Below are 12,387 nucleotides of genomic sequence, written 5' to 3'. Positions count from 1 at the left end.
AAAAAGAAAGAAAGAAAGAAAGAAAGAAAAGAAAAAAGAAAAGAAAAAGCTGGGCATGGTGTCCGCACCTGTAGTAACAGCTACTCGGGATGCTGAGGTGGGAGGATCGCTTGAGCCCTGGTGGCAGAGGTTGCAGTGAGCCGAGATCGCTCCTCCCTGACTCAAAACAAAATTAAATTTAAAAAAACATTTAGGCCGGGCGCTGTGGCTCAAGCCTGTAATCCCAGCACTTTGGGAGGCCGAGACGGGCAGATCACGAGGTCAGGAGATCGAGACCATCCTGGCTAACACGGTGAAACCCCGTCTCTACTAAAAAATACAAAAAACTAGCCGGGCGAGGTGGCGGGCGCCTGTAGTCCCAGCTACTCGGGAGGCTGAGGCAGGAGAATGGCGTGAACCTGGGAGGCGGAGCTTGAAGTGAACTGAGATCCGGCCACTGCACTCCAGCCTGGGCAACAGAGCGAGACTCCGTCTCAAAAAACGAACAAACAAAAAAACAAAAAATAAACAAAAGCATTTAATTGAAAGAGAAAAGTTTCTCTGTCAATTTTTTTTCTTTTTTCTTTCTTTTCTTTTTTTCTTTTTTTTTTCTTTTTCTGTCGTGATGGAGTCTTGTTCTGTTGCCCAGGCTGGAGTGCAGTGGCGCAATCTTGGCTTACTGCAACCTCTCCCTCCCAGGTTCAAGCAGTTCTCTGTCTTGGCCTCCCGAGTAGCTAGGACTATAGGCACACGCCACCACGTCCTGCTAATTTTTGTATTTTTAGTAGAGACGAGGTTTCACCATATTGGCCAGGAAGGTCTCGATCTCTTGACCTTGTGATGCGCCTGCCTCGGCCTTCCAAAGTGCTGGGATTATAGACGTGCACCACCGCGCCCGGCCTCTTTTTCTTTTTTGAGAGAGTCTTGCTCTTTAGTCCAGGCTGGAATGAAGTGGCACGTCTCAGCTCACTGCAACCTCCGCCTCCCGAGTTCAAGTGATTCTCCAGCCTTAGCCTCCCCAGTAGCTGGGATTACAGGTGCCGGCCACCACGCCCAGCTAATCTTTGTATTTTTTAGTAGAGACGGGGTTTCGCCTTGTTGGCCAGGCTGGTCTTAAACTCCTGACCTCAGGTGATCCGCCCATCTCGGCCTCCCAGATTGCTGGGATTACAGGTGTGAGTCACTGTGCCCAACCAACACACACACACATATATATGTGGTGTGTGTGTGTGTGTGTATATATATATATATAATTTATATATATTGCTGGGTTGCCCATGCTGGTCTCAAACTCCTGAGCTCAAGCGACCTGCCCGCCTCGGCCTCTCGGATGCTGAGGTTACAGGCGTGAGCCACCGCGCCCCGCCCTACCTCATCTTCTTAAGACAGGGTCACGGATTGCCCTGGAGGGTTAGAAACTTCGAGACTTGTAGCATCAGTAAAGGCCGCGGCCAGCCTCTTCGCGGCATGGGCGTGGCTTGCAGCGACTTCCCAGCCTGGGGTTCCTCTTCGGCTCGCAGACACTGTGTGCCCGCCAGTAGTGGTAGGTTTCCAACAGCTATTGCTGGCTCTTCCTCTTGCGGCCTTTTCTTGAAACGGATTCTTCTTTCCGGGAACAGAAAGCGCCAGCCATGCAGCCTCGGCAAGGAAAGGCCACGCGGAGAGCTTCCGAGGCCGGAGCCACTGTCCCCGAGGCTTCCGCGCGGAGTGCCAGGGGGGCCCGGACGGACCGCAACGAGTCTCCGGCTGCCCCCGAAGCCGCCCTGCCCGAGGCGGGAAAGTTCGGCCCCGCCAGGAAGTCGGGATCCCGGCAGAAGAAGAGCCCCCCGGACACCCAGGAGCGGTCGCCAGTCCGCGCAACTGGGGCCCGCGCTAAAAAGGCCCCTCAGCGCGCCCAGGACGCGCGGCCCTCTGACTCCACCAGCGACGCAGGGGCGGAGGGACTGGAGCCTCCTGCGGCTCGGGAACCGGCTCTTTCCAGGGCTGGTTCTCGCCGCCAGAGGGGCGCGCGCTGCTCTCCGAAGCCAAGACCCCCGCCCGGGCCCCGGGACATGCCCAACCCCGGCCTGCCGGTCTCGGTCCCCATTCTGGTACAGAGGGATGCGGCGCCTGGGGCCAGGAAGCTCCGGGCGGTTTTGGAGAAGTTAAGGCTCAGCCACCAGGACATCTCCAAGGCGGCGAAGGTGGTGAATGGGGTTGTGGGCCACCTGCTGCACAGATTGAAGTGCGAGTCCGAGTTCGAAGGCGTCGAGCAGCTGCACACCGGGAGCTACTACGAGCACGTGAAGGTGAGCTGCTTGGCGCCCGCCCGCGGGGCCCCGATGCTCAGCCTTCCCGAATCCGCAGTTCGCAGTCCCTACCTCCCCCGGGTCGCGCCCCTCACTTCCCTTCGGAAGTGACTTAGACTCTTGCATGTTTTTCGGTAGCCTGTTCTAAGTAAAACGACAAACCGTTCGTTTACTCATCTACACATCCAACGATCAGACAGCCAACCGGTACTGATTGCTGGGTAATTTCAAGACAGTGTTCCCGGGGTAATTCAAATGTAGCGGTTTATTCATGCAAGCCGACATGTATCGAGTTTCCGTAACAGGGCGGTGTTTGATGGTGTGGACCTGAGGTCCCAAGTGAGATATTGACTTGGATAATTTGAAGTGGTCTGTTAAAAATTCCACGTAGACTTTTTCCTATGAGAAAGACCTCTTACTCCGTAGAAAAAATACCTTCAATTTCTCTCCCCCTCTTCCTCCCTGCCCTCTCCTGCTGTCCCGTCTATCCCCAATTTCTTATACAGAAATCTTGGGAAGCTCACAGTGTAATGTTAAACAAACAAATACGAATATTCCCTACAGATACTAAAAACTATGCTTTCTAGATACACATTCCGTATAATTGCTTAGACGTGTGTATTACACAGCTCCATTTGTTTGTGGGTGATTGAGTCATTAATCGTTTCTCTGTAAATCGAAAGTTTAGAAGCAAGTTCCTGACTGGAGCGTGTTTCCTGCCCAGCAACAGATTTCTTTCTTTTTCTTTCTTTTTTTGAGACGGAGTTTCGCTCTTATTATCCAGGCTGGAGTGCAGTGGCGTGATCTTGGCTCACTGCAACCTCCGCCTCCCAGGTTCAAGCGATTCTCCTGCCTCAGCCTCCTGAGTAGCTGGGATTACAGGCATGAGCCTCCACGCCTGGCTAATTTTGTATTTTTAATAGAGATGGGCTTTCTCCATGTTGGTCAGGCTGGTCTCGAACTCCCGACCTCAGGTGATCCACCAGCCTCGGCCTCCCAAAGTGCTGGGAGTACAGGTGTGAGCCACCGTGCCCGACTTCTTTTCTATTATTTTCTTTTCTCTTCTTTTCTCTTTTCTTCTCTTTCCCTCCCTCCCTCCCTTCCATCCTTTCTCTCTCTTTCGTTCTTTCTTTTCTTTCTTCTTTTTCTTTTTTTGACAGAGTTTTAGGCTTGTTGCCTTGTAGTGCAGTGGTGCCATCTAGGTTTCACTGGCACCTCTGGCTCCCGGGTTCAAGCGATTATCCTGCTTCAGCCTCCCAAGTAGCAGGGATTACAGGCACCTGCCACCACTTCCGGATAATTTTTGTATTTTTAGTAGAGACGGGGTTTCACCATGTTAGCCAGGCTGGTCTCAAACTCTGACCTCAGATGATCCACCCGCCTCGGACTCCCCAAGTGCTGGGAGTACAGGTTTGAGCCACCGCGCCCGGCCCAGACTATGTCTTGAGCATGATACTTTTCAATTAACTATTTTACTTTTCAGCATCAGATGTCTCTGATTGAGCATGATTCTTATTACGTGCGTATCAATTCAGTTCAATTACTATATATGGCGGGTCCAAAGGAAAAAGAAAATTACCAGTTAGAATTAGAGAACAAGACATTCAGAAGACAGTCTCCATTCAGAACCACTTTGTGTGTGTGTGTGTGGGGGGGGTTGTTTGTTTGTTTGTTTTGTTTTGGTTTTTTTTTTTTTGAGACGGAGTCTCACTCTGTCGCCCAGGCTGGAGTGCAGTGGTGCCATCTCGGCCCACTGCAAGCTCCGCCTACTGGGTTCACACCATTCTCCTGCCTCAGCCTCCCGAGTAGCTGGGACTACAGGCGCCTGCCACTATGCCCGGCTAATTTTTGTATTTTTAGTAGAGAAGGAGTTTCACAGTGTTAGCCAGGCGGGTCTCTATCTCCTGACCTCGTGATGCACCCGCCTCAGTCTCCCAAAGTGCTGGGATTACAGGCCTGAGCCACCATGTCCGGCCCAGAACCACTTTGTTTTTAAAAATTATGCCAATGAAAAGAAATCCAGTGAAATTTGTTTAATCTAAAACTTTTTCTTTTTCTTTCTTTTTTTTTTTTTTTTTGAGATGGAGTCTTTCTGTCACCCAGGGTGGAGTGCAATAATGTGATCTTGGCTCACTGTAACCTCCGCCTCCTGGGTTCAAGTGAGTCTCCTGCCTCAGCCTCCTGAGTAACTGGGATTATAGTCAGGTGAGTCAGGTGTCACCTCACCTGGCTAATTTTGTATTTTTAGTAGAGACAAGATTTCAGCATGTTGGCCAGGCTTGAACTCCTGACCTCGATCCACCTGCATCAGCCTTTCAAAGTGCTGGGATTATAGGCATGAGCCACCGCACCTGGCCTAAAACTTTTTCTGTTACTGATCATGAGATATACGTGGGCCAGGTACAGTGGGCTCATGCCTGTGATCCTAGCACAATGGGAGGCTGAGGCGGGAGGAACTTGAGGCCAGGAGTTTGAGTCCAGCCTGGGCAACACAGTGAGACCCCAGCTCTACCAAAAATAAGTTAAAAATTAGCTGGATGTGGTGGCACACATCTGCAGTCCCAGCTACCTGGGAGACTGAAATGGAAGGGTCATTTGATCTCAGGAGGGCAAGGCTGCAGTGAGGCCTGCTCACATCACTGCACTCCAGCCTGGGCAACAGCGAGATGCTGTCTGAGTGAATGAATGAATGAGATATATGTGTTTCTTGTAGAGCTGACCCACTGTTCATCCACCAGCAGGCTTGTACAGTTCATTAGCTCCCCTCCTCTTTACCCCTCTCCTCAGCCTCTCCCATATTCTCATTTGTCCCATATTTTATTTTATTTTAATTTAATTTTATTTTATTTTATTGTGAGATGGTGTCTTCCTCTGTCACCCAGGCTGGAGTGCAGTGGCATGATCTTGGCTGACTGCAACCTCTGCCTCCCGGGTTTAAGCAATTCTCCTTCCTCAACCTCCCAAGTAGCTGGGATTACAAGCTTGATTAACCATGCCCAGTTAATTTTTGTATTTTTAGTAGAGACGGGGTTTCACTATGTTGGCCAGGTTGGTCTCGAACTCCTGACCTCATGTGATCCGCTTGCCTCAGCCTCCCAAAGTGCTGGGATTATAGGTATGAGCCACGGTGCCCTGCCTCTTGTTCCATATTGATGCTCTAGGAAAGTCAGAAAAGCCTATAGAAGAAAATATTGCTCCTATTTTATTTACTGTTATCATTTTGATGTATTTTCTTCTTTTACACATACACTTGGATCTGTTATATTTATATTTGCATTTCAAAATTGGATTCCAAGTTCTTTTTTATGAGTCAAAGTATAGACAAAATATACTTCTCAGTAATTTATTTACATAGTTCCATATTGACACATTTCTCATTCATATATTTTATTGTAGTTTATCAAATTCTAGGTTAAAAAAAATCTTGAAAATATGTGGGAAGTTTCTTGTAGAAATTCCCTGTAGAATTGTTAGTCCATGTGTTCTTTTTGTTCTAAGTGTTAATGTACTATTTATATACTTTGGACTGAGTGAAAAGGTTACATGGAAATCAATTAATTTTAGTGTTTGTTTGTTTTTGTTTTGTTTTGTTTGGAGACAGAGTTTCATTCTTGTCACCTGGGCTGGAGTGCAATGGCGTGGGTGGCCTCAGCTCACTGCAACCTCTACCTCCCAGGTTCAAGCGATCCTCCTGCCTCAGCCTCCTGAGTAGCTGGGATTACAGGCATGCACCACCATGCCTGGCTAACTTTTTGTATTTTTAATAGAGATGGGGTTGCTCCATGTTGGTAAGACTGGTCTCGAACTCGACCTCAGGTGATCCACCCGCGTCGGCCTCCCAAAGTACTGGGATTACAGGCGTGAGCCATCACGCCCAGCCAGTGGTTTTAAGTAATGGTATATTAACTGGTAAAGAATAGGAACAAACTACAGCAACATGAACAGTGAAAATGAATTACGTAAATAATGTTGAACAACAACAACAAAAAGAACGTAAAGGAATACATACAGCTGATGCAGCAAGATAAGGAAAATAAAGGCATAAGATTGGAAAAGGAGTGATGAAATCGTTATGTGTAGATGACTTGATTGGCTTCATTTATAAACTGTTGGAAATAATTAGTAAATTAGCAAAATTGCTGGTTGCAAAGTCAATAAACAAAGATAAAAATATTTCAATATACTAACAAGGTTAAAAACAAAATGAAAATACCATTTAGAATATCATCAAAAATATCAAAGCTAGGTCCATTGGTGCATTCTGATAGTCCCAGCTATTTGGGAGGCTGAGGTAGGAGAATCACATCAGGCCAGGAGTTTGAGGCTGCAGTGCACTGTGATCTATCTGTGAGTAGCCACTGTACTCCAGCCTAGAGACCCCATCTCTAACAAATAAAAATTGAAAACTTTGGCCAGGCATGGTGGCTCACGCCTGTAATCCCAGCACTTTGGGAGGTAGAGGCAGGCAGATCGCTTGAGGTCAGGAGTTTGAGACCAGCCTGGTCAACATGGCAAAACCCTGTCTCTACTAAAAATACAAAAATTAGGCCGGGCGCGGTGGCTCAAGCCTGTAATCCCAGCACTTTGGGAGGCCGAGACGGGCAGATCACAAGGTCAGGAGATCAAGACTATCCTGGCTAATCCGGTGAAACCCCGTCTCTACTAAAAAATACAAAAAACTAGCCGGGCCTGATGGCGGGTGCCTGTAGTCCCAGCTACTCCGGGAGGCTGAGGCAGGAGAATGGCGTAAACCCGGGAGGCAGAGCTTGCAGTGAGCTGAGATCCGGCCACTGCACTCCAGGGCGACAGAGCAAGACTCCGTCTCAAAAAAAAAAAAGAAAAGAAAAGAAAATTAGCTGGGCGTGGTGGCATACGCCTGTATTCCCAGCTACTGGGGAGGCTGATGCAGGAGAATTGCTTGAGCCCAGGAAGCAGAGGTTGCAGCGAGCCAAGATTGCTCCATTGCACTTCAGCCTCTGTGACAAGAGTGAAACTGTCTCAAAAACAAACAAACAAAAATGGAAAACTTGAAAAACAATTTAAAAATCAAATATTTAGGAATAAATCTCACTAAAGATATTCAAAACTTAAAAACATAACTGGGTAAATTTGAAGAGGAAGTAATTGACAACTATGTCATGTTCATTTTTCCTCAAATTGATCTGGATTTAATGCAATCTCAGTCGAAATCTCATCAGTTTTTTAATTAAATTGACAAACTGATTAAAATATTTATTTATTTATTTATTTATTGAGACAGAGTCTTGCACTGTCACCCAGGCTAGAGTGCAGTGGCGCAATCTCGGCTCGCTGTAAGCTCCGCCTGCTGGGTTCACGCCATTCTCCTGCCTCAGCCTCCCAAGTAGCTGGGACTACAGGCGCCTGCCACCACTCCCAGCTAATTTTTTGTATTTTTAGTAGAGACGGGGTTTCAGATTTATTTATTTTTTTATTTTTATTTTTATTTTTATTTTGAGACAGAGTTTCACTCTTTTGCCCAGGCTGGAGTGAAGTGGCTCGATTTCGGCTCACTGCAACCTCCTTCTCCCGGGTTCAAGCAATTCTCTTGCCTCAGCCTCCCGAGTAGCTGGGATTATAGGCGCCCGCCACCACACCCAGTTAATGTTTGTATTTTTAGTAGAGACGGGGTTTCACCACTTTGGCCAGGCTAGTCTCAAACTCCTAACCTCAGGTAATCTGCCCGCCTCAGCCTCCTAAAGTGCTGGGATTACAGGTGTGAGCCACTGTGCCCAGCCTGATTAAAAGATTTATATGGAAGTGCAATGGACCTAGAATAGTTTAGGAAATTGTACGGGAAAAAATGTTGGAAGATTTACTCTACCAAAGAGCAAGACTTACCATAAAGCAGCCTAATTAAGCAGGTGTTATTGATGCAGTGATAGAAAAATAGGCCAATTGAGGCTGGGCGCGGTGGCTCAAGCCTGTAATCCCAGCACTTTGGGAGGTCGAGACGGGCGGATCACGAGGTCAGGAGATCGAGACCATCCTGGCTACCACGGTGAAACCCCGTCTCTACTGAAAAATACAAAAAACTAGCCGGGCGAAGTGGTGGGCGCCTGTAGTCCCAGCTACTCGGGAGGCTGAGGCAGGAGAATGGCGTGAACCCGGGAGACGGAGCTTGCAGTGAGCTGGGATCCGGCCGCTGCACTCCAGCCTGCGCGACAGAGCGAGACTCCATCTCAGAAAAAAAAAAAAAAGAAAGAAAAATAGGCCAATTGAATAGAAAGTTCAGAAAGAATCCTGCACATATAATTCAATATAGTACACAAAATATGCAGCAATGTAATTCAGTAGGAGAAAGGTTTTTTTTTTTTTTTTTTTGAGACAGAGTCTTGTTCTGTCACCCAGATTGGAGTACAGTCGCACGATCTCGGCTCGCTGAAACCTCTGCCTCCCGAGTTCAAGCAATTCTCCTGCCTCAGCCTTCTGAGTAGCTGGAACTATAGGCACACACCACCACATCCAGCTAATTTTCATATTTTTAATAGAGACGAGGTTTCACCATGTTGGCCAGGATGGTCTCGATCACTTGACCTTGTGATTCGCCTGCCTCAGCCTCACAAAGTGCTGGGATTACAAGCGTGAGCCACTGTGCCTGGCTGAATAGATGATTTTTTTTTTCTTTCAATGAATAATGCTGGGTCAATTGGGTATCTATATAGGAAAAACATGAACCTTGATTCCCTGCCACATATCATACACGAAATTTAATTATAGGTGTGAGCCACTGCAGCTGGCCTAAAATCATTTTTAGTTATAAGAATAATGCTAGGTCATGGTTAAAAAAATCGAGTGTAGATCCTACAAAATGAAACAGGTAATACTCTTCCACCTCCTGCCAGCTCCAGTAGTCCCACTCCCAGAGGGAATATATAGACATTATGAATCTTGCTTTTTAAAGTAAAGTTTTAAGTGGAACTTAAAACTTCCAGTCACTTGGAAAACATTCATAAGCAAATATTTCAGTGCTATTTTTACTGTTTCTTAGATTTCTGCACCTAATGAATTCGATGTCATGTTTAAACTGCAAGTCCCCAGAATTCAACTAGAAGAATATTCTGACACTGGTGCATATTACTTTGTGAAATTTAAAAGAAATCCAAAAGGAAATCCTCTGAGCCAGTTTTTAGAAGGTGAAATATTATCAGCTTCTAAGATGCTGTCACAGTTTAGGAAAATCATTAAGGAAGAAATTAACAACATTAAAGGTAAGATTTTTGCCTTTTGATTCTTAAAGGTTTAATTATACCTAGTAATTGCCAATGTGCACTCACCTCCTCATGTTTCTTGACCTCTCTGCAGTAAGAAAAAGGGCAGTAGTGAGGTCAAGAAACATCAGTAGAGGAGTGTACATTGGCAATTACTAGGTATGACTATTCTCTCCTTCTAGAAACAACACTCTGCTTTTCATTTAGTCTGCTGCTTGTGCCACTGGGTATATGCGCCTGCATAAAATTGATGGGATCCTTTTTAAAGCTCGTAATCTAATAGTGTAAAAACATACAACACAAATTGCAGTGAGTGCTCTGAAGGGAATAAACTGGGAAAAGTGATAGCAATTAGGGTGGAATGGGGTAGTAGAGCCAAGCCCTGAGGCAGAAAAAAGAGCTTGGCAAGATCTAGGAACAAAAAGAGCCTCTTGCAGAAAAGATGAAGTGACATGAAATGAAGCTAAAGAGGAGGCCAGGGACCAGATTCTCTACTGACTTGTAGACCCGGAAAAGGAGTTTAGATTTTGTTTTATTTTATTTTTGAGAAGGAGTCTTGCTCTGTCGCCCAGGCTGGAGTGCAGTGGCACGATCTCGGCTCACTGCAACCTCTGCCTCCCGGGTTCAAGCGATTCTCCTGCCTCAGCCTCCTGAGTAGGGGGGATTACAGGCACCCACCACCACGCCTGGCTAATTTTTGTATTTTTAGTATAGATGGGGTTTTACCATCTTAGCCAGGCTGGTCTTGAACTCCTGACCTCATGATACACCCACCTCAGCTTCCCAAAGTGCTGGGATTACAGGTGTGAGCCACTATGCCTGGCCAGATTTTATTTTATTTTATTTTATTTATTTTTATTTTATTTTATTTTGAGATGGAGTTTCACTCTTGTCACTCAGGCTGGAGTGCAATGGCCCTGATCTCGGCTTACCTCAACCTCCGCCTCCCAGGTTTAAGCAATTCTCCTGCCTCAGCCTCCCAAGTAGCTGGGATTACAGGTGTGTGCACCACGCCTGGCTAATTTTTGTGTTTTTAGTAGAGATGGGATTTCTCCATGTTGGCCAGGCTGGTCTCAAACTCCTGACCTCGGGTGATCCACCCACCTCAGCCTCCCAAAGTTCTGGGATTACAGGAGTGAGCCACCGTGCCCAGCACCAGGTTTTATTATCTGATCATTGAGAAGCCAGGTTTTCATCAGAGAGTAATGACTGGCTTTGTATTTTTAAACATTTACTCTGGCTTCTGAGGATAGATTTTATAAGAAGGCAAATAGGAAGATTAGAAAGGAAAATGATGTAATAGTTCAGGTAAAAGATGGTGGCAGCTTAGATGGGGTGGGAGTAGGGTGCTGGGATTGGAGCAGCAGACAGGTCCAAGCTGTAGCAGCACTTGCAGCTGGATTAAGCATAGGGGGTAAGAGAGAGGATTAAATTAAGATGGTTCCCAGGTTTCTGGATGGTGCATCTGGGTGGATTGATTGTGCCATTTTCTGAGATGGGAAGGACTGAGGCAAAACATACTTTGGTATATGAATTAAGTTATGTTTATTGGCTTTGGATATGTTTGGTTGTAGATTCCTGTGGTACATCAACATCAAAGTGGATGTGTTAAGTTTGTAGCTGGATATAGGTTTGGAGTGCAAAGGATACCTTTGGGCTGCAAGTAAACATTTGGGAGTCATTATCATATAGGTGGCTTTGGGAATGGATGAAACACCTAGGCAGAAAGTGTAAATTCATACATCCATTAATTTAATCAATATTCATCGATTATCTAACGTGTAGGTGTTCTAGTTATTTAGGATTCATTAGTGAACAATTAGATGAAGACCTCTACCCTTCTGTACTTTATAATCTTGCAAGCACAGGCATACAATTAATAACAAATGGAAAAAATGATTATCTGGTATACTAGAAAGTAGTGTTGTGAAGAAGTATAGCAAAGTGAGAGGGATCAGGAATGTGGGAGATGGAGGTCAGGGGGAAGTTGCAATGTTAAGTAGAGTGGTAAGAAGAGAATTCCATTAGAGTTTGGGAAGAAGAGAATGAGCAAAAGGAGAATATGAGTGTTTTGTAGAAGGAGCAGTCAGTGTTTGGAATGCTACTGACATCCAGAAATCCATTGGATTTGGTCTTTGGTCTTGTGGGGTTCTTTGGTCTTCTGGGGTTGACAAGAGAAATGTCAGTGGGGTGATGGATATGGAGTGAAAGGCAGGGTTGCAGTGGAGATAACATGTGTAGGCCACTCTAGAAAGTTCTGACTGGGCTGAGTGTGGTGTCTCAGCACTTTGGGAGGCCAAGGCAGAAGGATCGCTTGAGCCCAGGAGTTAAAGACCAGCCTGGGCAACAAAGTGAGAGTCCATCTCTACAAAAAAAATTTTTAGGCCAGCCGTGGTGGCTCACGCCTGTAATCCCAACACTCTGTGAGGCCGAGGTGGGTGGATCACAAGATAAGGAGTTCGAGACCAGCCTGGCTAAGATGATGAAACCCTGTCTCTACTAAAACTACAAAAATTAGCCAGGCATGTTGGCACACACCTGTAATCCTAGCTACTCAGGAAGTTGAGGCAAGAGAATTGCTTGAGCCCAGGAGGCGGAGGTTGCAGTGAGCTGAGATTGCGCCACTGCACTTCAGTCTGGGCGACAGAGCAAGACTCTGTATCAGAAAAAAAATAAAAACAATGTTTTTTAATTAGCCAGGGGTGGTGGCACGTGCCTGTGGTCCCAGCTACATACAATGCTGAGGCAAGAGGATTGCTTGAGCCTAGGAGGTTGAGGCTGCAGTGAGCCATGTTCATGGTACTGCACTCCAGCCTGGGTGACAGAACGGGACCCTGTCTCAAAAAAAAAAAAAAAAAAAAAAAAAAAGTTTGGGCTGGAAGGAAGCAGAA

General features: G+C 46.3%; 1 protein-coding gene across 1 annotated transcript in view; it reads left to right on the top strand.

The window, feature by feature from the left end:
• The first annotated feature begins 1,468 nt into the window (after nucleotides 1–1,468).
• The window catches only part of CGAS (cyclic GMP-AMP synthase), a 29,092-nt gene continuing 18,173 nt past the window's right edge, over nucleotides 1,469–12,387 (top strand). The window contains exons 1-2 of the mRNA XM_025381334.1: nucleotides 1,469–2,267; nucleotides 9,277–9,496. Of these exons, the coding sequence (XP_025237119.1) occupies nucleotides 1,611–2,267; nucleotides 9,277–9,496 (877 nt within the window). The 5' untranslated portion in view covers nucleotides 1,469–1,610. The remainder of the gene's footprint in view (nucleotides 2,268–9,276; nucleotides 9,497–12,387) is intronic.

Source organism: Theropithecus gelada, chromosome 4, assembly GCF_003255815.1.
Source record: "Theropithecus gelada isolate Dixy chromosome 4, Tgel_1.0, whole genome shotgun sequence".
In the NCBI taxonomy this organism is placed as follows: domain Eukaryota; kingdom Metazoa; phylum Chordata; class Mammalia; order Primates; family Cercopithecidae; genus Theropithecus; species Theropithecus gelada.
This window is presented reverse-complemented; position numbering and strand designations above follow the sequence as displayed.